At 43.8% G+C, this 24447-nt stretch overlaps 1 protein-coding gene across 1 annotated transcript; it reads right to left on the reverse strand.

Moving 5' to 3' along the window:
• Nucleotides 1-23988, reverse strand: ATP2C2 (ATPase secretory pathway Ca2+ transporting 2; the record flags this gene model as incomplete). The annotated part of the gene is made up of 27 exons (XM_084294745.1): nt 1-247; nt 949-1090; nt 1423-1518; nt 1737-1884; nt 2470-2586; nt 2669-2737; nt 3415-3581; nt 4050-4100; nt 4186-4283; nt 4894-5064; nt 6454-6610; nt 7204-7305; nt 8754-8843; nt 9669-9770; nt 10507-10604; nt 12382-12506; nt 13447-13513; nt 13749-13824; nt 14277-14345; nt 14463-14612; nt 14690-14798; nt 15826-15887; nt 15981-16016; nt 16099-16188; nt 17701-17817; nt 18428-18538; nt 23890-23988. The coding sequence occupies 27 exons, from the start codon at nt 23986-23988 to the stop codon at nt 135-137; spliced, it is 2832 nt and encodes a 943-aa protein (XP_084150871.1). The 3' UTR covers nt 1-134.
• Nucleotides 23989-24447: the final 459 nt, after the last annotated feature.

Below are 24447 nucleotides of genomic sequence, written 5' to 3' on the forward strand. Positions count from 1 at the left end.
CTGGAGTAGGAGGAACTGTCGGTACAGATTTACTTGGGTATCTTCAGAAAAGACGTGCATCATCAGCAAATGGTGCGTTTGAGTTACCCAGCATCACAGCTTCAATCCGAGTATATTTTTAGAGGAAGTCTGCATCAGTTATGACACTCCTTTGTGTGCTTTGGTTGGCAGCAGTGTTTTTCACAGAGTTTGACCAACTCGGACACGATGAAAACTGAGGAAGCCAGTCCAGTAAGAAACAGCAGGTCTGCCAAGAGGAAACAGAGCAGAGGTGAACACGGGACAGCTGGATTTTGGGCTGGGGACGGATCCCTAATTAAAGGCCCTCCTGCAGTAGGTATTTGTGTTGGTGTAACTATGTAGAGGTAATATCTGACTATGCTTGTGGTAGCTGTTGAATTAGAGAAATGACTGCAATAAGTAAGTAACATGAAGTCAGTTGGTACAATCCATTTGATGGGGAGACTACATTAATCTGCATTTGGAATCATTGAACTCAGCTTCTAACATGCCTAGTGTAGATGTGATAACAGCATAGTATGGTAGAGTTTGCTTAGACTGATTTAAATGGTAAAATATGCATTGCATTTAAAACTAGTAAACATTTACCCTGATTTTTTTTTTTTTTTAAATTGAGTGACTGCATAATGATCATAGATAGATGTGTTTAAAGCAAGATTATCATATAGAACTCATGGAAAATCTTATCCTGTCTGCATTTACATGCATTTATGTGCAGTAAATCAAAATTCAAAACCTACCTTGGGATATCATTAAATACTAGCATTTTTGTATAGCTACGTGTATGCATATAGGTATATGAACTGTTGATTGATTTCCCCTACCAGCAGTCTCATGGGAGCTATCACATAGCAACTTGGCAGTTTTAACTGCTTTTTAAAGCAGCTTATATAAAAAAATATATATATATAATAAATTGTAACTTACCTAGGGCTCCTAAATTCTCTGTCTGGAAGATCTTCTGTAATGGAGGGACATATATAACAGCCAGCTGTCCCAAGAATGACCCAAGCACAGAATACAGGAACATGCGGTTTCGAAAAAAGCCTATTTCAAATATCAGCTTTGTCTAGAAAAAGGAAAAAATAAAAAGACATATAGCATTTCCCAATATCCTGTTGGTACTTGAATGTCAGACTGTTTCTTTGCACATAAGCTCTATTACTCTTTGGAAAACTGAAGTTACATGCATGCTAACTGGGGCAGAACTAGATAGCTGAAAGTGTAGTTTCAGTTGAACAATGATGAATAACTTTATAAAGATGATAAAAATCACACTGTTTAAATGACTGTAAAATAAACAACAAAAACTTCCTATGCAAAATATTTGTGTTCTAGTGTTTATATAGTGTTTAGTTACTGTTTTTAGACAAGAAATTACTGCTGACACAATGATCTCACCTGAGAGCGGCATGTCAGGGCATTGAAGAGGTCAAAAAACACAAAACACGTGAAAGTCATTGTGGTGGTTCGGGGAGTTATGCCGCTTTCTGGATTCTGAAAGCACATGCAAAGTTAAGCCTTACAAAAATATGTCAATGCAACAGATGGACTAAATATCCCCTTTAATGATCTCTGGCTTCCTAACACTGCCCTTCCTAATCCTTCTCCACTGGATATTTTGCAGGAAGTTCCCACGTAATTCCTTCAGAAATTGCCCTTCACTTTGTTCTCCACCCTGATGAAAATAAGATATGATTGAAGATTTTCCTCACCTCCTTCCAGAAGACAAAGAGGGTTCCACTGATGATAATTACAGCTGACATGAAGATTTTCAGGATCAATGATTTGCTGAGTATAGTGTCTGTAATACGTCGGGGGGGCTGTTTGATAGTATCCCTGTCGACAGGTTCAACTCCCAAGCTGTATCAAATAGAAGAGCACCGTGTTTAGTTAACGTGCATTTTCCTGAAATGGTACTGCTGATAGGATGGATCTGGAAAATTTATTTCAAAGAATTTAAGTATGACAGACGCCAGGATTCTGGCAGGGTTACATAAAGCTCCAAATTTGTCTGAGAGACCTATGATAAAGGTCTCTTTTGGAAAATGAGCTGCTACAGTGATATTAGACTACCGTAGTTCATCATGCCATTGATCCCATCCTAGAGGGAGAGCTAGGTGTGAGATTTTGGCCAACATCCGTTCTGTGATGGAGCAGTTGTAATTATCAGGTGGATGAGGCTCTTGGATCTTGTGATTTTGGGCACATATACCTGTATGTGTGCAGAATTTCCTGGCCAGTCCGACCTACAGGGTGATAGCAGGTGATGCACTTCAGAGAGAAGACTGTTCCCCGTGAAAATGTGGAGCAGTTAACTGGTTAAACCCCAAAACAAGAACATGTAAAACCTTGAATACTGATGAAGTGCTTTAGGAGGAACCAGAAGGGAAAAGTACAACTTCTCTTATACAACTATCATATTTTGCTCATTTGAGTCTTCTATACCTTTGGGCTGGGGGCCCGTCCATGATGATGTTGATCCATAAGATCTGCATAGCGTTGAGTGGATTTGGTAGGTTGAGCACTGTTGACAGAGTAATTAGGCTCAATGCTGAAATGCTCCTGCAAAGCACAGAACATCGTTTGTTTGCGTGGCCTCACCCGAAAGGTGCTTCCACTGCAATCGAAGTAAACACAAACTTACGTGCTCAGCTGGAACCGGACAAAATTTTTTATGTTGTAAAATATTCCTTTTCCCTCTTCTATTGCATTCCTGCAAGGGAGAGGAGAATTTATTAAATAACTAAGACTAATACTATTTTATGCTGAGCTCCCTGTGACACCCTGAAGACAAATTATCTTCTCTAGCACTTACCTTGGTTGAAATTCATAGCCCAGCTTAGAAAAGAACAATGCATCTTCTCAGTTAAAATGACTTTATCAGCATTAATCAATCTGAAAGCACTGGTTCGTATGGCCAGGTTTTGATTCATAAAGCAGGCATGTGACCTATTATAGCCTCACTCTACTCTGCCTACCGTGCCCATTATGAACCAACAACGCGTTTCAAATTATGCAGCTTTCCTCTGAGCTTCTTGCATGAGGCAGAGAGCACAAGTTATGATCTACCCAGACATCCAGGAGCTTTTAAATCTCCAGTCAGCTACAGTAACTGGGGATTCTCTATTGCTACAGCAACAAGAAACCAGGGCTTTCAGATGAAAGGTAGCTTTGTCCCCACCACCTGAAACAAAAAAAAGCCATTGCAGTGCGTACAACTGAACGTGAGCCAGGCCGACACCGAGGAATCAATCTCCACTTACTGCCAGCTGACTTACACGTCCTGCATCTCGGATTTTTCCAGGGCTAGTCACATAACAGCCTCATTGCAATGGATAGCCAGAAAGCATCTGAAGCAAGAAAGCAGATACCAAAAGTCTCTGAACCTACATTACTGTTGAGAAGTCATCGTCCACAAGGATCATGTTGGCAGCCTCTTTGCTGACATCTGTACCCGCTTGCCCCATTGCGATCCCAATATCGGCAGATTTAAGGGCCACAGCATCATTAACGCCATCTCCTGTCATTGACACAACAGCACCGGCCCTCTGCAAAGCCTGTGGTGGAGGAGACATGAGGGACTTTGAAGCCAGGAGAAGATAAGTCCTGTTGGTGTCACAGGATTGGCACTTAACAGAACTGCTGCACAGTTTTTAGGGTAGACGTCAGTAGGCCACATCTATATGGATTGTACAGAGCACGCAACCAAACTCAGACAGACTAAGAATTAAGACACTGGGTTTTCAAGAGTTCCAGTGTCTCACATTTTCAGCAGAATATAAAAGAGGAGACTGAAGTCCTCTTGATACTGTGCTTGTTATTATCAAACATAATATTACTAGCAACTCAAGTGACCCAGGCCAGGTCTGCAGGAGAAACACTAACAAATGTTGTAAATGGTGCCAATTTCCTTTAGTTTGAGCTGATTGTGCCTTGGAAGACCAAAGGTGGCTCAAAGAACTCCTGAGGACCCCCTATACCTTGTTTTTGTGAGGCCTATAATGGATTTGAGAAGCTTTTAGTACCTTTATGATTTTTAGTTTGTGCTTTGGACTCGTTCTGAAGAAAATGGAAACCTGAAAAACAAAAAACACATTATTGTATGAGATGAATGCCACTGGAAGTGGAAGCAAGCCTAGTTGTTTTATTCAAAACCATTACATTTGTGACAGTGGCTGAGAGCTCTGCCTCTGCCAGTTGGTCCAGCTCTTCCCCAGACATGGCTTTCAGCTTCCCATTGCAGAGACCAATATTCTGTCCTGAAAAGAAAAGCCCAAAATAAGATCATCAGCTCTGCAAAAAGCCAGCTATTTCCTGACTTGAAGAACAGGCAGCAACTGAAGAATTTACAAGAAAATACTTCTCAATCTGGAGCACCTGGGAGGACACACAGCTCTGGCTCTGAGCTGGGCCGGTCACCCTCTCCTTACTCAACTGGTGTTATGGACGCAATGCAATACCCAGAACTGGAGCTGACACTAAATCCAGCCCTCTCTTCCCTGCTAATTGCACAGTGCATTTCTAAAGGCAAAATGCAAAAATGCAGAGATGTTCACACTCAGAACATCAGCAGAGTCCCAGGAACGCCATTTGTCTCATTTAGGGTATTACACTTCTGACTCTAAAATAACAGAATTAAATAATGGGAATTTGGCCCATAGTTCGTAGCTGCTTTATTACTGCATTTAGTATGATTTGTTTAAATGGATTTCCAGTCAAAAACTCAGTGACATTTAAAACCTATATAGCACAAACAATAAAGCCGATTACTGTTAGGTAGCATAACATAACATTGGATTGATCTGACAGATAGAATACAGACCCACAGGAAAAAAAAAACAACAACAAAACAACAACTAGGTTTGCTACCTATAGCCACAGCAGTTTCCAGGGCATCTCCAGTTATCATCTTTACTGATACACCAGACTCAAAAAGGACTTGAACAGCTTCTTTCACTCCAGCCCTGGGGGGATCGATTATCCCAACAAGACCTAAAAAGGTTAGCTTGCCAAGTTCTGGCCCTGAAGCCAAAGCGAGTACTAGAAACAGAGGGAGAAAAAAAGACGACAAAAGTAAGTTATTTATAATTAATTTCCTTACATTAAAATGAACATTTAGAGGAGATTTTAGGATTTTTAGGAGATTCCAGCTTTCCATCTGAAAAAGTCATTAAAGCCAGATAGTCAGATACTCTTGAATAGACACTAAAGTTTGCTGTTCTCAAATAATACTGGTTTATAAGAATCAAAGAATTTCTGTCTCAAAACTTTCCCTTAGGGTTTATTTCTGTCTAATTTAACCTCTACCAAGACTTGCCTAAATGCAGGTGTATTAAAACGAGACAGTTCTACACCAGAGCAGACACTATTAAACTGCTGTGCTAAACAGTGCTACTGTGAAAACAATGTTTATTTCTAGATCTAAACTGTAAGAAGGAAATTCAGTTAAACCAGCAAAACTTCCGTCGTGTAAACAGCAAGGCTCTGAACATCTTGTTTCTGTTCTTGGTGCCTAACTGGTCTTGAATAACTCAAGGATATTTTGCCAGGGGTTCATGCCAGTGTTGCTTTGATGACTGAATCACAAGCTCGCAGCAGCTGCCTTTGCTAATCGCTTTCCTTTTGAAAGGTGATTTGCCATTCACAACATCAGATGAGTCAGATATTGTAAAGCAAGCTCTGTACATGAGTTACTAACTGCAAGACACAGGACTGGTGAATATGTACGATAACTATATCATCTTCCAGACCTGGTTCCCAAGACTTGTTCTCATCTACTCACATCCTGGGGACATGCACAGGAGATGGTGTCTTTGTTATTGTGTGAAAATCTAAGACATTTTTGAAATGATGTTTCTAGCAATGAAGGAAATGGCACACACAAAACTTCTGCAGGCTATGCACTGACATGAAGTCAGGATCAAAAGGAGATTGTTAAATTTGGTCCGAATAAAGAGCTGAACCACACTTCAAATGAAAGTCTCAGTGCTCAAATCTGTGCTCTGATCCCCTTTCAAAGTTGCTTTTTGTTGCTTTAAAAGCAAAACTTGGCAGAGCAGCGATTAGATCAGGTTCAGCGTGAAGCTTTTCAATGCAACATTCAGACTGTATCCCAGACAATCACAACGCTTCAGGAAAGAAAAACATTCACCAGTACCAGTGCTTATTTTCAGCTCCTTTCACTTTCACTAATTTAAATCCACAGAGAAAAAAAAAAAAAAAAAAAAAGGTATTAAAAAAAAAAAAGAAAAAAAAGATTAATGGTAAGCAAGCACCCAGCAGATCTAAGACAGGACTCTTGGCAAACTGACATAGAAAAGGATCATCTAAGTGATGCTAGGGATTAAGCCTCTACCTATCCTAACCAGAATCGAGCCAGAAAGTATTAGGGCATAAAAATCTTAAGGGACACAGACAGCAAAGACTGACCCCGTAGACCTGAGGAGCCCATTCGTTTTTCTTCCTGCTGGTAGATGGCTTTCTGCTGGGGCGTAAGCGTTAACGAGATGCCACTGCTGTTATACATAGTGCAGTATCGAATAACTTCTTCAAATGCTCCTTTCATAAAGTAAACATCTTCCTGATCCTTTAAAGCAAGGAGATAATATACTTTATCAAAGGAAGAAAAGAGGATGTTTTAAAAATACCTATAATGTATGAAGTTTTACATCTTTTATAAAACAGGTCTTTTCTTTTCTCTTTTACCTGTTTTGTAAAATTTCCACGTGCATGTGTTATTTATAGGATGTGAGGGTTTTGCTCTAGCCTTTTTCCATGCTCAGCCATCACAGACACGGGCAGAATAGTAATGAAAAGGTGGGTGAGTTTTTAAATCAGAGCACAGTATCAGCTGAGACAAGCTCCTTAACCAGGTAAGGAAAAAAAGGCCAACATTTTCTTCCAAACAAACATCAAATCTTTCTTCCCCTGTCAGTTTTATCCAACAGCTTTTGTTTTCTTGCTCAAACCATTACATGAAAAGAGTTATCTTTTCCCATTCAAGCACAGCATTAGAAACTAAAATTACACCCAAGTCAGGAATTTTGAGGTTTGTTCAGTTTTTCTCCTGATACAGTTAACTTTTGAGAGCACTATTTGCTAAAGAGATACCATTTCATGCCCATTGTCAGAGTGCACAATTAGGAACACGAAACCAGCCAACAGCACTGTTTGCTTTACCTGATTTTTCAGCATGCATTTCACGGCCATCCACTTTTGTTCAGAGCTAAACGGAATTTCCTTCTTTCTTACATAAATATCTTTTATGTCAGCTAATTCCATCTAAAGCAGAGTGAAATAAAAAGAGCACTGTAATGCTAAACAGTATCAAAGCTTGTCTATATTTTCTGCAGTACAGTATACTTAAAGCACCGATGGTTGACCATGTACTTCCAGGCAGCCATATTTCATAGAGCTCAAGAGAAAGCATGTGGAGAATAGAACCTGTTTCAGAAACACCTTTTCCTTTCGGTGCCTGATAAATTACACCTCAGCCTGAAGCTTTTGCAAGAACTTCTGGCTTTTGCAAGAGCTCTGCACTGTTGTCCAGGCCCTCGGTAGGGTTTTGGACCAAAGGCAGCTCAAATCCTTCCCCTGAACCGATGGCTAGGTGCTGGGTTGGGCTCCACACATTTCTTCCAGCCAAAGCTCGGGCTCCCCTACTTCAGCTATTTCCCAACCATCCTACTTGAAAGAAAAAAGGAAAATTGCAAACAACTGAATAGTCTATTACAGGTGTGGTTTCAAATTCTTCCCTGATGACTTAAGCTCAAAATAAATTCACCACAAGAAGACCCTTCAGCTCTGACATATAACAATCTGAACCAACACACGTGCCTGCCCTAGCAGCACGCACTGTACTCTGTGCACAGTTGCAGCCATCAGAAGTAGCTTCCAGTCTCTCTCTGCCCCTGCTCCACAATAAATAAATCAATCAATAAATAAATAAAAATAGAAGAGAACTCCCCACATGTTCTGCTATTGCTTGGCTACTCAATGGCAGAGCAGAAGAAAGACTTACATTTAGCGTTTAGGGAAATAAAATGTCATTGTTTTCAAAAAAAATCCAAATAACTAGTTTCACTGGTAGAGTTACAAGCCTAAAAACTTGGAGGTAAAACCAGATATCTCTGTGCATCATTTCTTCAGCCACCTTCTCTGCTTTACAGCCCACCTGAGGTCCGTGGACCACAGGCTGCATAACATGGATAAAAGGTGTTTTATGGCTCCCTACCCGTGAGTATGAATACAGTATTAGTAAGAAAAAAAAATAAATATTATTTTACAAAATTATGACCAGAAAAAAGGTAAACAGCCATCAGATGATCCAAATCCAGGATGATCCTGTGCTATGCTTTCTAACATGGCCAGTTCTTGCTCATTTTTCACACTGTCATCTTTCTCCTGAACTCTTAATTGCATCTACAGAAAATACATAAATAGATGTTTTGTCTTCTGCTCAAAAGAAATCCATTATGCAGCATAATTGCTCAGATTAACCAAGCGAAATAATTACTGCTATTAGCACAGAAGCTCAGGGAAGGTGTTTGTCCATGACAAGAAGGTTACACCGAAGAGGTGTACATCTCCAGCCCCAGGGAGAAGAGACAAGGAAAGAGTAAAGCCAGTCTGTGGACTTTAAAGAAGTCTGATCACTGCTGTCAGACTTACAATTCCAGCTTTTATTTTTTATTTTAATTCTGAAATGTTTTAAGTCTCAACAATCTTACCTTCATTGCAAGGGCAATGAGAGCTCCTTCTGTGGGCTGTCCTATCACACTGTTTTTCCTGATAATAGCGTTATTGACTACACAGCCAGCCTAGAGAAAGAAACATATTTACACGGTTTATTTATTCCACAACTGAATTCATATATATATATATATATATAAAATCTCTTTAAATGAAATAAAGAGAGATTGGAGAATGAAAACAGCCACATCCCAAAATATGCACTATTGCGCATAGGAGCACCTCTTGAGATTAGTTCTTGTGCTTTCTAAACCTGCATAACCCCCAGGATATGCCAATATTTTGGTAAAATATTATATTTTGTATAAATTAACATGAAGCAAAACATGATATACATCAAACCAGCTTGGTAAGTCATGAAAACTCAGTCCCTCCTACTGTTGCTTCTGAAGTGCACTATGTGTACAGTAAAGCCTAACCTCCATTTGAGGCTCCAGCTCAGATCATTTCACTATCCAAACACTCTGCTTTAGTCTACACTTGAACACACAAGATTTTGTTTAATGCTAACATGAAATCCAGAGACCGTCCCAGTGCATTTATGTATTGATTACACAGCTGGCTAAAGTCTACGGTCTGTCTGCATAAAAAACCTGGACATGGTAATGTTAATTGCTCTTTCCCCTGCCAGAGTTGTGTTTTGATCCAAAACAGCAATGACACTTAACTTGATGACTCTGGTCTCTCTCTATATGTCCTATGATTGCTACCTTTCACCAATAAGCTTCAGGTTTCATATCATAATTACTCAGAGCCTTTCTGTGTGACTGCCCTCGCAAGGCAGTTTATTTTAGAAATACAAAAGTGGTGTTTTCACACTCATTACCCAAAGTGATCTGTGCAAATTAAAATTGAATGTAAATAGGACAAGCTGTTTCATAATTTATACTTACCTCCACTAGTTTCCCAACTGAGACATTGGAAAATTCTTTAAGAATTTCCTTTGATGGCAGAAGATAAACATTTCCTTCTCCGTTGTAGCCAACCCCACTAACCTGAGGAACAGAGAGAGAAAGAGCAAATTTCTCACTGTCAGGCAGGACTATACTACATCTGTATAGAGTGTGGTGCTATTGAGGAAATTTCTGATTTTGAAGGTACCCTGGGATTTTTCCTATAAGTGTTGCCTTGAGCTAGAAAGATTCACTGCTGGTAATGAACGTATATTATTAATTTATAAGAACAAAAAGAATTGGCTTGTCTTCTCAATTATGGCAGACAAGTTCAGCAGCAATCTCTCAGCTCAGTCAGGAGATCCAGTCCAGATCCAGTCCTTTGGTCTCAGTGGGTTTATTGGTGTGGGAGGCTCCGTCCCAGTGATGCAGGGTAGCCTGCACCTCCAATGCCTTATGTTTTGCAGGCCTGTGTTTTTCATCCACTTTGCATGCAGGTAAATGAGCGAAGTGCAAATATCAACTCAGTCACATAATAAATATTCCTACAGTAGGTGGTCAGTGGCTGGTTTCTGTGTTTGCAATAATCAGAGAACAGCAGATGAAATCAGTGTAGAACTTTGTTTATGATATCTGAGCAGCTTTTGTACATGCAGCCCCACCTCTGCCTGTCTCCAGCACTGCGAAAGTCCCTTCTTCTTCACAGAACCAGCTACGTACAAGAGAGAGCTTGTTTTGGGACTGACTCAACATTCCTCACCTGGGCCTCACTGAACTAAAAGCAAATTGGCCCCACTGAGCTGGACTAGGGAAGGCTGTATCAGCACCTCGTCTGTACCTCTGCCTGGAACCCATCCGAGGTCACAAGCCGAGTCACCGTCATCTCGTTGGCTGTCAGAGTGCCTGTCTTATCGGAGCAGATGACATTGCAGCAACCTGAAGCAAGGAAGTTTTTAATCAGAACTCATAAATTACGCAAATAACGAGATCCAAGGCCCCAGAAGGAGGAGAGCACGTTCCCCTGATGCTGTTTAAACTGCACTGATAAGGAAAGGAGAAAATACCAACAGATGGACGAGTTGTGAGGAAAGGATGAAGGGAAAAGAATTTGATTGCCCTTCAGGGTATCGTGCACAGAATTTGGTTGTGGGATGTGCTAGGAGACATCTAAAGATGTCTTTACATTGTCACGAGAATCATCCTGTGAGCAGTTGGAGAAGGCCCTCATCCCCAGGGAGGTGACCAGCGTACCTGAGCTGCAGTATTACACCTGGACAGAACAGCTCTTATGTTCAGAAAAGAATTATCAAATTCTCACTCTGCCACATGCTTCCTCAAACGGGCCGTTTAACCCTTACTTGCCTCTCTTTGTGTCAGGAACAACAGCACTCTCTGCCTCCCCAAGGAGTTGTGAGGCTGGAAAACCACCAAAACTGTTACCAAAAAAATACTTTAAAATCAAAAAAAAATACTTTAAAATCACACCAAAGAGTGGAAGCTGCCCCACTTGTGCTCTGCTTTGTGGCCATAAAGCATATTTGTTCCAGAGCCCATTTACACCAGAACACAGCAAAAGAATGAATTAGCAGTCACCGCAGGCTAGTATTTACTCCTTAAAAGGGAAAAAAAAACATGACTTTAATGCAAAAAAGAGAATCAGACTTCAGCTCCCTTCTAAGTCTGAGTATCTTTCATTGCTCTGGAGGTGACCACGTGGCTTAGCACAGACCCATAAACGTGGTGACCGCCAGGTAAGAGCCCAGAAAGAATAAATGAGATTGGGCTGTGATCAAATTAATTGTGGTTTTGATGGATTAGCACAGAGAAAAGCTATCACCACCAATATTTCATGTTTAATTATTCACAATCAAAGAATCAGGTAAAGCAGAAGGATTGTCTTTCTCCCTTTGAGAAATGTAACAGACGCGGTGCAATTAACGTGCAGGAGAGTACAACTTTTCCACACTTTGTCTGTCTTGCAGAGCACCTGGACATCTGGCAGTTATGCCTATTTGGGCACAGCCCTTCCAGAACAAAATTCTTACTGAGATAAGGCGGTCTCAGATGTCCTGGGTCAGGGCAGGTACAATAAAGTGAGGGTGATAAGATCCCTTACTTACAGAACAAACAAGGGCAGTTCAAACAATAGCAGCATTTCTAACTCAGACAAATCTTAGCTGAAGATCCGGCTGCGCAGCAGACATTTGAGATTACTTGGGCCGGGCTTGGCATTTGTTGCACATTTTAATGAGTGGGACTAAATGCACAACATGTCTTCTTCATCTAATTGCCACACTGACCAAGGTCAGAGTAGCAAAGCCTGGAATAATATGACCTGGGAATGAGGGCCAATTTGAAGGTAAAAAGAAAGTTATTAAAAATAACGCTTTCATTATGGTTTATTTTACCCTGCAGTTGTGAGGATTACTGGATGCCTTCTCATCATCCTCTCTATCCCTATTTTCCATGATTCTTTGGACATCAGGGAGATGGCTGCACAGAAGGGCAGATGTCATGCCACCAGGCTCGACTTGAGGGGCTGCAAATTTTTTTAGTCAGGCAGCAAAGAAGCAGTCAGGAAGGACCTGCAGGATGGTCCCACAGAATAGGGAGGAATGAGAAACCAAGCCTTAAACCCAAAACAGGCATGCCTGCAGAGAAGCACAAATTTTGAAGCAGATGAACAAACCACATGGCTCCTGTGAAGCTTTACCTAAGGTTTCTACTATGGGCAGCTTCTTCACAATCACTCTTTTCTTGGCCATCCGGAGAACACCCAGCACCAGCGTTACAGTGACCACGATGGGAAGGCCCTCTGGGATGGCAGCCACCGCGAGGCTGGGGACAGCAGAGAGACAACAGCTTCAACACATGGGTCAAACTGCAAGGACTGACCAAAATGTGCCAAAGGGACATCTCCATGGGGGTGTTTTCCTGCTTATATGCAAGTACCTGAGTGGAAATGCAGAGCTTTCTGTTGGGACTACTGGCACACCACAAATACAAAAGCAGGATATTTATAGAACCCTTCAACCTTTTTGGGGGGTGATTGTGATGGAACAATCACTTTTCTTTTTCTCATTGCTAAAGAACAATACTTTCTGGCTAAGTGGGAATTTAAGGGCTGGGCTTCATTCATTTAACGTTCTGAGGATGGAAGTTGAATATTCCCTGGCATCACAGCTCACACATTAGCTACTGGCCACATGCATCTCCATATCTCCTGCATGTAGCTTTTTTTTTTTTTTTTTTTTTTAAAAAGGACTGATTTCAGAGCCATGACAACGCCAAACAACAGGTTTTATGGGCACTACTAAAAACACATGGTTTATTATGTTTGATTAGGAGGTTGTGCATGCATTTCGTGTCACATAAAATGCAAATTCCTGTCTTTGTAAGTAAACCTAGTAAGAAAAGTAAAGGCTAATATTTGCTGTTGTTACACTCCCACTAAATTCATAGTACAGATAGGAGAGGACATTCATGGCATGATGAGGTGGAAATGTCAGTGATGGTTTTCAAAATACTTTGTTCAGAGGAAATAAGGAAAAAAAGATTTGAATTTGATTAATTTCTAAAATTAAGTAAACCCTCATACTTCTTTTTTTATTAAACTCTATTGTAAAGCAAATATTAATTGCAGCAGTGCAAGATCAACGTGTACTTATGAAGAGTCATATCCAAGTTCTCTTTTGTGGATTGTCTATTGTTTTCAGCAGTAAACTCCCTGGGACATATTTCATTATAATCAAAGAGAAAGGTGCTCTCCAGTCCTCACCTAACTCCAATTGTGAACATGCTGAGAAGATGCTTCCCTTGTAACCAGCCAATTAGCATTATTAAACCTGGTGGGGGGAAAACATCTGATTAAAATACATTTATACAAATATAATCTGCTTTAGCTGCTGTTGGGGAATAGAATATGCAATGAGGCCCCCAGATTTCTCCCTCCCAGGCATCTGTGCTTGGACAACCCCATCCAGGTAAGCCATATCGAAAAGTACTTGAAAAAAAATGGCCCTGGAGCACAGAGGGCTCTCACAGCTGACCGTGCAAATACAGGCTTTGTGTTCAACTCACCAATTATTCCAAAGGAGAAAAGAGTGAGTTGCTTCCCCAGTCTGTCCATGCTTTTCTGGAGAGGTGTTTTGGGAGTCTGCAAACAGAGAACAGCTGTTTTGATTTGCTTATTATGTAAGATTAGAATAGGATGTTAGGCCAGAGTGACTGCCCCATGCAGTCCTGGTTGTGATTACTGTGGTCCTTACTGCTGCCCCATGTACCCTATTGCTTACACATCCCAAACCCAAGATCAAGATTTAATTAGTTTATAAAAACACATCTGTGTTGGTCGGTTCAGAGATCTAGCCTGTGAAAGCTTGGCATACGTAGAAGTAAAATTTTATATACTTAGAAGAAATTGAGGAGGGAAAAAACAAAAGAATAAGGACAAGAAGCCATGAGGTTTAGGTGTCCCTTGGTCACACACAGGCATTCTGTAGCAGAAACAGAGATGGACCCAGTGCATTAAATCTCAGGACCACTCCTGCGCACCAACTTTTATCCAGCACACCCACCATTTTCAGAGTGACACGGAGGTTCCTTTACCTCTTCAGCTTGCATCATTTTGAACACCTCTCCAAACTGTGAGTTTTCACCCGTCCCAATAACTATGCCCTGAAAAGAAGGAAAGAAAAAAAAAAAAAAAGAGGAAAAAGAGGCAAATGAAAAAAATCCTTTTTGAAAGATTCTGTGATGAATATCAAGTAGAAGGTTGCAGGTTACAGGACTCACTTTTCCCTTCCCGTACCGCACCAGGGTCCCCATGAAAACAACATTGCTCAGCGTGGTTATGTCTCCGGCTTCCAGCAATACGCCGTCAGTCTTGTTGCAAGGCTCAGCTTCTCCCGTAAAACTGGATTCATCCACCAGCAGATCTGTAACCTAATGAACACCACACATTTCTGGCACTGCTAAGACAAATTTCCAAAGCAGGCTCGTGTCCATATAGCTATATTTACCTCTATTAGCCTGAGGTCTGCAGGGACCCTATCGCCAACAGAAAGGTATATGATATCTCCAGGCACAAGCTCTCGTGCTAGAAGATGCTGCAGTTTTCCTTCCCTTAGGCTATATTAGACAAATGGAAAAAGAAGAAAAAAAAAACAGGCTTTATCCCTTCTGCAGACTTGGGAACATGATTGGCAGGGAGGCAAGAGCCCTGCTCCAAAGAGCTTTCAGTGTATATAACATACAATCTGCATAGCCATGAGCGTGTTCCCCCTTGGGCTCAGTTTTAATTCTTAAACAGATGGGCAACTTACAGAAGATTTACATTTCAGCAGTAAGTGACTTGAATGGCACTTAATAGGGAGGAGTGACAAGGAGGTGAGCTTTCCCATTGCTCACGCTTTAAGTAGTAACTTGCTGATACCTTAACTGGAAGAGCTTGAAAAACTTTTTAATGACTGGCACTTTTTATTGTATTAAAAGGATCGCCTTTCAAGCAGATAGATGCTTATGGCATCATTATATTGGAAAAATAAATAAATAATTCAACAGTGGTGTTTGTAAGATCCAAACCCAGGTGAACTTTGGACCAGAATAAAGCCCTACAGAGCTTTTGAAACGAAACATTCCTCTGAGCCTCACAGCTTATTTGTGTTGGCTGTGACAGGGCTGATTCGCAAAGACACAAGCAGAAAAGCACAATCTCAAGCACCGATACTGAGCATCAAAGCAGTTGGGTGTGGGCACCTGCCATGCCCCACAGCTGCCACATGGGCAGTGGCATGGCCACATTCACACGTGGCTGGCTGTAGGCCTCTGTGCCTGTGCGTACAGACAGCGAGGGCATTTTTTTTTTTAGTTTAAAACTCTTAACCCTTGTCCTATCACTATATTCCCTGACAGAATCCATCCCCAGCTTGCCTGCAGCCCCGTTTAGGCCCTGGCAGGCCGCTTAAGGTCTCCCAAGAGCCTTCTCTTCTCCAGGCTGAACAACCCCAGCTCCCTCCGCCTGTCTTCACCTCCCAGACACCGCTTTCTCATCAGGCACACGATGACCTGAAGTCACTTTCTCCACAGCTAGGTTCTGCCCTCATAACCCAAAGGACGCAGAACCCCCGAGCCAGGCAGCCAGCCAGCCACGCCTCACCAGTTGCACTCAGGGGGGACCAGCTTGTTCAGCTCTTCCAGAGACTTTTCCGAGCGATACTCCTTTTGAACAAGAAAGGAGAAGAAAGCCAAGTTATGTGAGTGACCTGCTCATGGCACAGCCCCGGCTGTGGAGCAGAACCCTGTCTCACATACCTGGATGAAGGCCACAGTGACCACAATGAGAACTGCCTGCAGACAGAGAGGTGTTAGAGACACGGACACACTGGCTCTGGGAAGCAAAGGGTTTGGTGACAGGAGATGTGCCACCTACCACGGTGATGCTCGCCGCGTCCTCATATTCTTTAGTGATGACGCTTACTAAGGCAGAAGCCAGCAGCAAGAGAATGAGGGGATTTTTAAACTGGGAAAAGAGACAAAACAAATTGCAGTATAAAGTTAAACATGGTCTGAGCCGGTCTCAGAAAGGATTTAGAGGTGCTGTTTTGCTGTATGGACTTTGCTGCCCAGACAGAGCAGGTGCAATGCCTGTGGCTAGACTACATGGCACAGTCAGCATCAGGGATTGCAGGACAAGGCTGAGGCTCTCACCAAGCCACAAAAATTTCCTCTCTTTCCCCCCAGCTGCACAGGCAAGGCTTGTCTATGGAGACATACAGTGCAGGGCTGACTCTAAAATCTCCTTAGAATCATGACAGGTGCAGACAAAACCTTTTATTGTCTTTTTAGAATTTGAAACCAGAAATCCTCTCTCTTTTTTTTCCCTTCTCATTAATCTGCTAAGCTCTGCCCTGGTCCCAGGCGCCAGCACTGTACAAGTCAAGTGCTGAAGTCCCAAAATCATGGGAAACATCACCAAAATCAGTAGTGACTCAGGAAAATCACATGCTTTTGGAGAGTTCCTTACTCCCCCCCCCCCCCCCCCCCCCCCACACACACACACATACACTTTTAAGGACCTTGGATTTTAAGGACCTTGCTCATACTTGAGAAAATCTGAGGTCTATTTAGCTAATGTAGCATTTGGTGGAAGTGAATCACATTGAAAAGTTTGTTTGGTGTCCTCATAGGAGAAATAACTTTTTAAAGTAGTCAAAGAAGAGTTAAAAAAAAAAAAAAAAAGAAAAACAAAACAAAAAAACCTTCTAACTGTTTTTGAAAATTAAAGATCCTTGAAGAGATTTAGTGATGCTTACATCAAAGAGCTAAAACAGTGTTATTTGAGTATTATTTACATTAAAAAAAAAAAAAAAATCCGTGCAATAACAAAGTCTTTCAAATAAAGGAAAATCTACATTATCCAGCTAAAATAAAACCAAAGCAAGAAAAAAAAAATAAATCAAATTGCTGTCTGAAAACACACAAAAAAATTAAAACCACTCTTCCTGTTTGGTTAAGAGCTTTAAAAGAGAGGTGAAAGATTCCTTATATACTGATGAGAGTTGTTAATAAAAGCAAGACTAAAAAATAATGCAGTTGGGGAAAAACAGGACAGCACATCCAACCTTCTGCTAGGCTTCTTGGGTGCAGCTGGCTTGAAGGGCACCAGTGACCGCCAGCGTAACCGAAATCACAGCTATGGATGGTTTTCCCAAACCTTTCATGATTTTATCATTTGCCTTAAAGGGAATAAATGTGCTCCAGAAACCAGGTCACCGAGCTATAGCTTTTGATTTGCAGGCTGCATGGAGATAAAAAGGTTTATTTTTATTTTAAGATGTTATCTCCACTTTAAATGAACCCACATCTGCATCTGACAATGGCTTTCCTGTGGGAACAGACAGTTTCAGTATCCGGGGCACATCCTGTCCCAAGGCTGAATCCAGGAAAGTCGAAACCCTGAATATTTCAATGTACAGACACTCTTGGGACACCTCAGCCAGGGAAAATGAGAATCTGTGCTGAAAACCCTTACCTGGTCTAGGTATTTCTTCCATATGGGCTCTGTGTTATCTACTGAAAATTCATTCCAGCCATGTTTCAACCGGCGCTGTAGCACGGAATTCTCTGAGAGGCCAGTGTGTAAATCAACCTAGCAGGAAATCAAAGCAAAACAACTTTACACGTGGTAGGATAGTCATAGAAAAAAGCGTAAAGCCGATCTCATTATTTTAAGAAATTGTCAGTAGACTGGATGTGATGCTCACGGTTCAGTGTCACAAAGTCCTGGGGCTGCTCTTTGAGCAGTGTGCAGCTCCACACTGAAAAAAAAAACCCCAACTGCTCTTCTCCTTAGGTACTCCATTTTGCTAAATTATAAGACTTGACCACCAGCTCTCACAGGAACTCATAAAACAAGCACAAGTTAATTAAAAAAAAACAACTATTTCCACAGGTGAGGAATTATACAAGGGATGACAAATTGGAAAACCACACTGCAGCAGCGGTGTCTGTGGTTTGCTCCAGGCAGGGGATGGTGGCTGGGCAGGCCAGGCTGCGAGGCAGCCACAGAGAAGTCACCCAGGATGCTAAAACCACGTGAGAAATTTTGCCTTGGAAATGAAACTTGCCACAAAAAGCAGAGGAAAAGGGCTGCATGCATTTGCACAACATTTCCTAAGGTGCTGAGGATAATTTGGGTCAATAGGTATGCAGCCTGCAGACTGTGATGCTATTTTCACAAGCGCAGCTAAAACACTTACGTTTAAGGCTTTTGCCAAGTCTTCTTTATGGCATTTACATGCGTCTTTCGGGGGCAGAACTGTCACCTCTTTCTCCTGCTCAATGACTTTCAGCTCACATTCCTCCTGGCTCTGCAGAAAGGAGATAAAGCGCTCGTTAGGCAAGAACCCCATTAACAGAAGCCTTTCAGCACCTCTTCACCTCTTCAACCTAGTCCCATTCCCTTATCTCATCAGCCTTATGGCTCCACAGTTAGCTAAAACACTTCTCACATCGCAGCGCTCTATAATACTCACTAATTAATCCTCAAAGCCAGGCACACCTCCTTACACCCAGCAGTGAGTAGCTCAGGCACCCACCCGTGACCCCTCCAAGGATGGCTGGTGGCTGGTGGTGGCACAACCCTTCAAGCAGGAGCCCCTTCATTTGGGTGATGGCAGAGCAGGGAACTTGCTGTGCTCTACCCAAGAAGTGCCTGATGATGTTATTGTGTTCAGTATCATTCAATAATTAGCCCAAATAGTGACACTTTTGCTCACCCCCACATACATCCAAACAGTCAGCAACAATCAAAGGAGCTCAGTGTAACCCCCCAGACCTGCAGCATCCCAGGCAGACCTCATTCCCCCTTCCACACCAACACCTCTGGTCATTTTCTACCCCCATTTCCCAGCAGAACAGACCAGGGTTGTGCTCTGGCCCTTCACTGGCACATGCAGCTCCACACAGCAAGGTGACAGAGATGCTGGCAGCACACTTCACCCCCCTACAACCTCCATTCCCCACCACTGTCCCCAGCTCATCACCCTTGAGATCTCCCCCAGCTGCTCAGCAGAGGAGGGCAGGTAAAAATTGGGCTCAGCTGAGTGTTTTTCTGAGCCTTTACAATGATTTGGATGCTGCCTTGGTTGAAAGGCTGAGCCTGAACCTTTTTTTGTTGTTATCAGCTAGTGGAAAGCAATGCGATTAGGAGCTGGATTACCCAAAAGACAAACACACAGCAGCACCACGGGCAGGAAAGCATGCAAGGCTCTGCTGTTTGCAGGGATCCTGCCCAAGATTAGCATTTTTCCATGCCAACGTCTTCCAGCCCACTGCACGCTTGATGCTCAGAGCAAGGAAAAAACATTGTCCCTTGCTAAAAACATAAACTTGTCAGAGGGAAAAATCAATGGTAAACATGAACTAGAAAAACTCTCTGCTCCAACGGGAGGAAGCAAACCCCCCTGTTGAGGCTACACAGGGGATGCTTGCTCACACAAGGCTCCTTTCCCACCTCTGCACCCATTTTCCATCTCCATGCAGGAAAAACCCTCTTAAATCTCATTCTGACTTCTCCCTTTCATGATAAAAAAGACATAAACTGGGGCATTTGTTGAGCTCCTATTGCTCTTCCTTCAAATGCAGCACTCCTGGATGCTGTGGGTGGAGGAGGCTGGGTGCTGCAAGGGTGAGCGCAGTGCTGAGGACCCTGGCAGAGGATGCTCAGCCCATGGGAGGATTTCAGCACCTGGGGAGGTTGTGAATGGAAATGCTCAGGCCCAGGCGCTCAGCAGCACCTCAGCAAGGGCTTAGAGGATGTCAGAGATGCCTGAAGGTGTATTTGGGGAATTAGCCCTTATATGAATACTCAGGAGGTTTCCAGGAACCTCCAGCATTTTGCGGTCCTGAGGTAGAAGCAGAAAATCTCTCTTACCTACATTGCAGCACTCCTGTTACCGCTGTTTAAGCAGTTTCTTCAGGCTCCTCCATGCTGCTGATGGCATGGACAGGTACCACTGCCTCCGAAGAGGCTGTATTTTAATTAAAGGAGACAGAGGTGGGAAGAGACACGGGCAGAGGCATAACATGCCCACAGTCCCACGGAGCTGCTAGGAGAAGCCAGACCTGCCAGCTCCCCGCTCTATCACTGCTATTTACCCTCGGAAAGGCGTGGAGGAAATGAATGACAAGAGCACACAGTGCATGGCTACAAATCAATAGCCAGGCCAGCAGCTCCATGCTCCTTGCAGCCAGGGCTGCTCCGCAAGGAAAAAATTTTCCTGTGAGTTGATTTCTATTGATTGATTCTATTGATCAGCTTGTGCCTGACAGTGATTTGCCTGGGATGACCGTGGCACAGCTTCTCCTCCCAGAGCAGCCCCAGCAGTGCCCAGCTTGGCCATGTCTCATCCATCACTTTCTTTGCTGTCTACCTTTTAAACCAGACGTGGGCTGTCAACATTATCAATGCACACTTTTATCCCTTACACATAACTCAAGCACAAAAGCATGATGCCATACAGCAAGTTAGCAAAAAGCAATGGAAGAAAAATTACAATTTATCCCCTGCTCAGTGGACTCGGGAGATGCTGGGGACCTGGAGAGGCCCCATCCATGCAGCAGCCCACTCCATGCTGCCGCTGCCCACCCTGTGCATCCCCGGCCCCAAAATGACCCATCCATTGTCACACCAAGCAGCCGTGCTGACAGGGAGAAAGCGCAGGGAGCACGAAACCCTTGTTGTGTGCTCTGGCAAGCAGCCCAGAAGAGCAGTTCTTGGGATTTCAACTCCCCCAGCTCTGCTTTTCCTGAGCTTTTGGATATTTCTTAGCCCCTCCGCCTTAGGTTACTTTGGACCAGCTAGTGTATCATAATCCGGTCAAAAGTGGGCTGGGTTATTTAGTCTGACAAGGAGCCCTTTAAAACCTTAAACAGAAACCCTCTTCTTGTCTATTCTTCATGCCTGTTGAAAAAAAATAAACCAGCCTAATCCCTCAGAAGCCCTTCGGGCTGCTTTTTGGGCACACGTGGCAGCTGGTGGCCTGGGGAGCTGCGTTTCAGGGGCACAGGAACCCCATGCAGCAAACCCCAGCCCCCTGAGCAAGGGGCTGCCTCGCTGGGCTCCCTTATCAGAGCCACCGGGTCCCAAAAGGAACAAAAAGCCAGATTTAAGGCAGCTTTGGTACATAAGGTCTCCCGGGAGGGAGCTGCTGCAGCCCCAAAACCCCGGGGGAGCTGGAGGGAGGGAATTAACTCCTTGCTTGGTAGATGTTTTTCAGAATACAAAAATTGGGCTTGACACTTCTAAAGGTTTGAAAACGTGTGCGTAAGGAAAAGCCATACCACTACGTTGCAGAAGCAGTCTCATGGGCTCTCTTTCTATGTGCTATGGGAGAAAGGACAAAAAGGGGTTTGGTGATGCAATGTGCCTGGAGCAGGAGCCAGCTCTTCCTAAACCTAAGAGAAGAGCCCCTAAACCACAGCAGGTGCCTGTGAGCTGGCAGGAGATCCTGGCAGGGAGCTCCCCTCCTCTCCTGGTGCCCTCTGAGACCATAAGGATGTTCCCACCTTGCCCTGGGCTTCAGCTCTTTGGGGATGAAGGAATCAGTGACCAGATCTGGGCTTGGATGTTCTTCAGGTTTCTGCAGGAAAAACGGGGTTCTCTTAAACTGAAAGCCAGCTCTGCAAACTCCTTGTGATTCTGAATGTGCCACTGTGGACAGAGAACTGAAACTTTATGCATCCAAGTCTCTACACCAGCTGCATTTGTGCTTTGCTGTGGAAGTTAACTGTTCTGCCACCTCCAGATAATGCCATTGGCAGAGCCCAAGGGCTGCCATCACCTTGCAGCTGCCCATGCTGGGGCTTCTCCTTTGCTCACTGCAGTCTGTGTATTTATGCAGCCAGTGTATTTATCCTGCTTGAGACTCATCGGATCACCTGGACTCACGTCTTTAAGCCCAGGACAACCTTTTTGACCTGACCATTTCAGAATTATAAAACTGAAAGTGTTCTATGGGTATTTTCAAATAAAGAAGCAAAATATCATCCTTAGAGGAGACACGAGTCATTTACCAGACTAAATCACAGTCTGGGAATATGTTCTTGATTTATCAAGTTGTTTAAGGCATGGCGGTTACTGAGGTTAATAATAATAGTGGCAAAATGCAAAGAATGGTGGCAAAATGCAAAGAATTATTTGTCAACTTTATATAGAATAAATTGGGATCTCCTTTCAGGAGTACAATAACTGCTATTCAGTGCTCTGCCCCAGTGCAGTGGCTTCCCAGCAGTCACCCAATTGCTTACACACATTGCTTGGATTTATTTAAGCCTCACTGTGATGGCATTGTAAAAAGGTTTTCTGGTGGGCATCTAAACGATAGCAACATCCACGTGGGCTTTGAAATCAGATTATTCCTGACACCCTCGAGTCTCTGCAGAGCTGCTCTGAAGTCACTCCATCACTGTGCTCACCCGTTATGGGTTCTCCCAGGACTTGTCTGGAAGTTGCTTCCCCACTGCACTTGCACGTTGCTGCCTACTTCCTATGCCTGCAGCCAAAACGCCAACCGTTTCCCCGTCATGTTACACAAGAATGACGCTGCACAGGCTACAGCTCAAATTCAGGCAGGGTGTACGTTTGTCAGTAAATATGTATCATTATTTATTTTGGCATGACAGAAAAGTTACTGCCAAAGAACAAGCCAGCCTAATAGCCATCGGCATCCTGACTACATAGGATTGGAAACCTCAGCTTCCTATCGAAGTGAGATTGCAGAAATTTGTAATCTCAGCGGCGCCTTCCTCTCCTTGGGGTTTCGAGCTGTGTTTAAGTGGCACAGAGCAGCAACACACAACGCACTGTGTGGTGCGTGGGGTAAGAGCTCAGCGTCTTCTTTCCTTCTCTCTGTTGCCCTGACCATCCCCCTGCTGGAAAGACAGGCCTCAGAAATGACCAGAGGAATAGCTGAAATGACAGCTGACAAAGGCCTCAGTCAGAAAGGAACACAAGCATCTTAAAATGTATGGATGGTGTTGTGGGGACAGAACTAAAGGCCAACCCTAGGTGCTGAAAGAATTAGATCAGGTTCATGTGGGAGGGCACCCGATCTGTCTGTTGTGTGGGAGAAAAATGGGTCTTGAGCAATGGTAATCCCTGTGCCGTGCAAACACGTGATGATAAAATAAACCCAGCCTGTGAGTTTCAGTGGAGAGAAAGCAACAAGAGTGACAAACGTGACTCCCAAACCACCAATGGCCACTCTCTGACCCATCTGTGATGGTACCAAGGAGCGGTAGTGAAGGGAAAAATCAATGTTCATAGATCAGCCTTTTTCAGGAAAAGAAAGCATTATGTAAGAGTTATGAGCAGAGGTGCCCAGCTCATCTCGGCCACTCATTAGCAGTAACGAACGCTGGCAGAGCACATAGACAGCCCCAGGGGTCAGCCCGGCTCTCCCAACCCATCTGCTGCGGCCTGAGCTGCATGCCCTACCTGTAGCACGCAGCACGCATATCCTCATCTTGTCCCGCTGCCTGGTAAACATCAGCAACCTCATCCCACTTACAGGGAACAATTCAGCTCACAGGGCATGGCCACAGCAACACCAAGTTAGCAGCCGAACAAAGCAGACCAGCAGGCAAAGGTGACAGATTCAACCCCAATCCCACAAATTATTTTTGGCAGGTCCAGGCAAGGGACATAAGAAATCCTCACCTCCTCTTCTGGCTCGGCGCTTCCCAAGGGCTGGTACTTCTGTGTGAAGCGGACGAGAGACCTTTTCTGGAAGAGTTTGGTGAAGCCTCCCTCCACCATCTTTGCCGGGGCGGTGGGAAGAGCCCCGGGGGCCGCGGTGCCGCTGCCACCCGCTGCGGCAGGGCTCGAATTCCCCTGCAGGCGCGGGGCTATGGTTACGGGCGGGGAGAGGCCGGGTTACCTGCCGCCAAGTCACGCCTTCGGCTGCAGGTGCCAGAAGGAGCCTGCGCACCTTTCGCCCATAAAACCCTGCCAGGGGAAACCTGTGAGTGTTTAAGACCCATATGGGAGTGCAGAACGTGCAGGTACAACACCCAAAGGGCACCTCGAGGGCTGTGGTTTCCTCTGCCTGCTGAAAATGTGCAGCAGGAGGAGCATCGCCAGGTGCTGCGTATCGGGCAGGCAGGGAGCTTGTTTTGTCAAGGCCACTGTGCATCCCACACGGCACCGAGCCTCCTTGTAAACTTCTAGGCTGGGGAAATCCTGTTTGAGAAGTGCTCCGGTCAGCAAAACACCAGC

The sequence above is a fragment of the Netta rufina genome (genome assembly GCF_964035555.1).
Source record: "Netta rufina genome assembly, chromosome: 13".
Classification (NCBI taxonomy): Eukaryota; Metazoa; Chordata; class Aves; order Anseriformes; family Anatidae; genus Netta; species Netta rufina.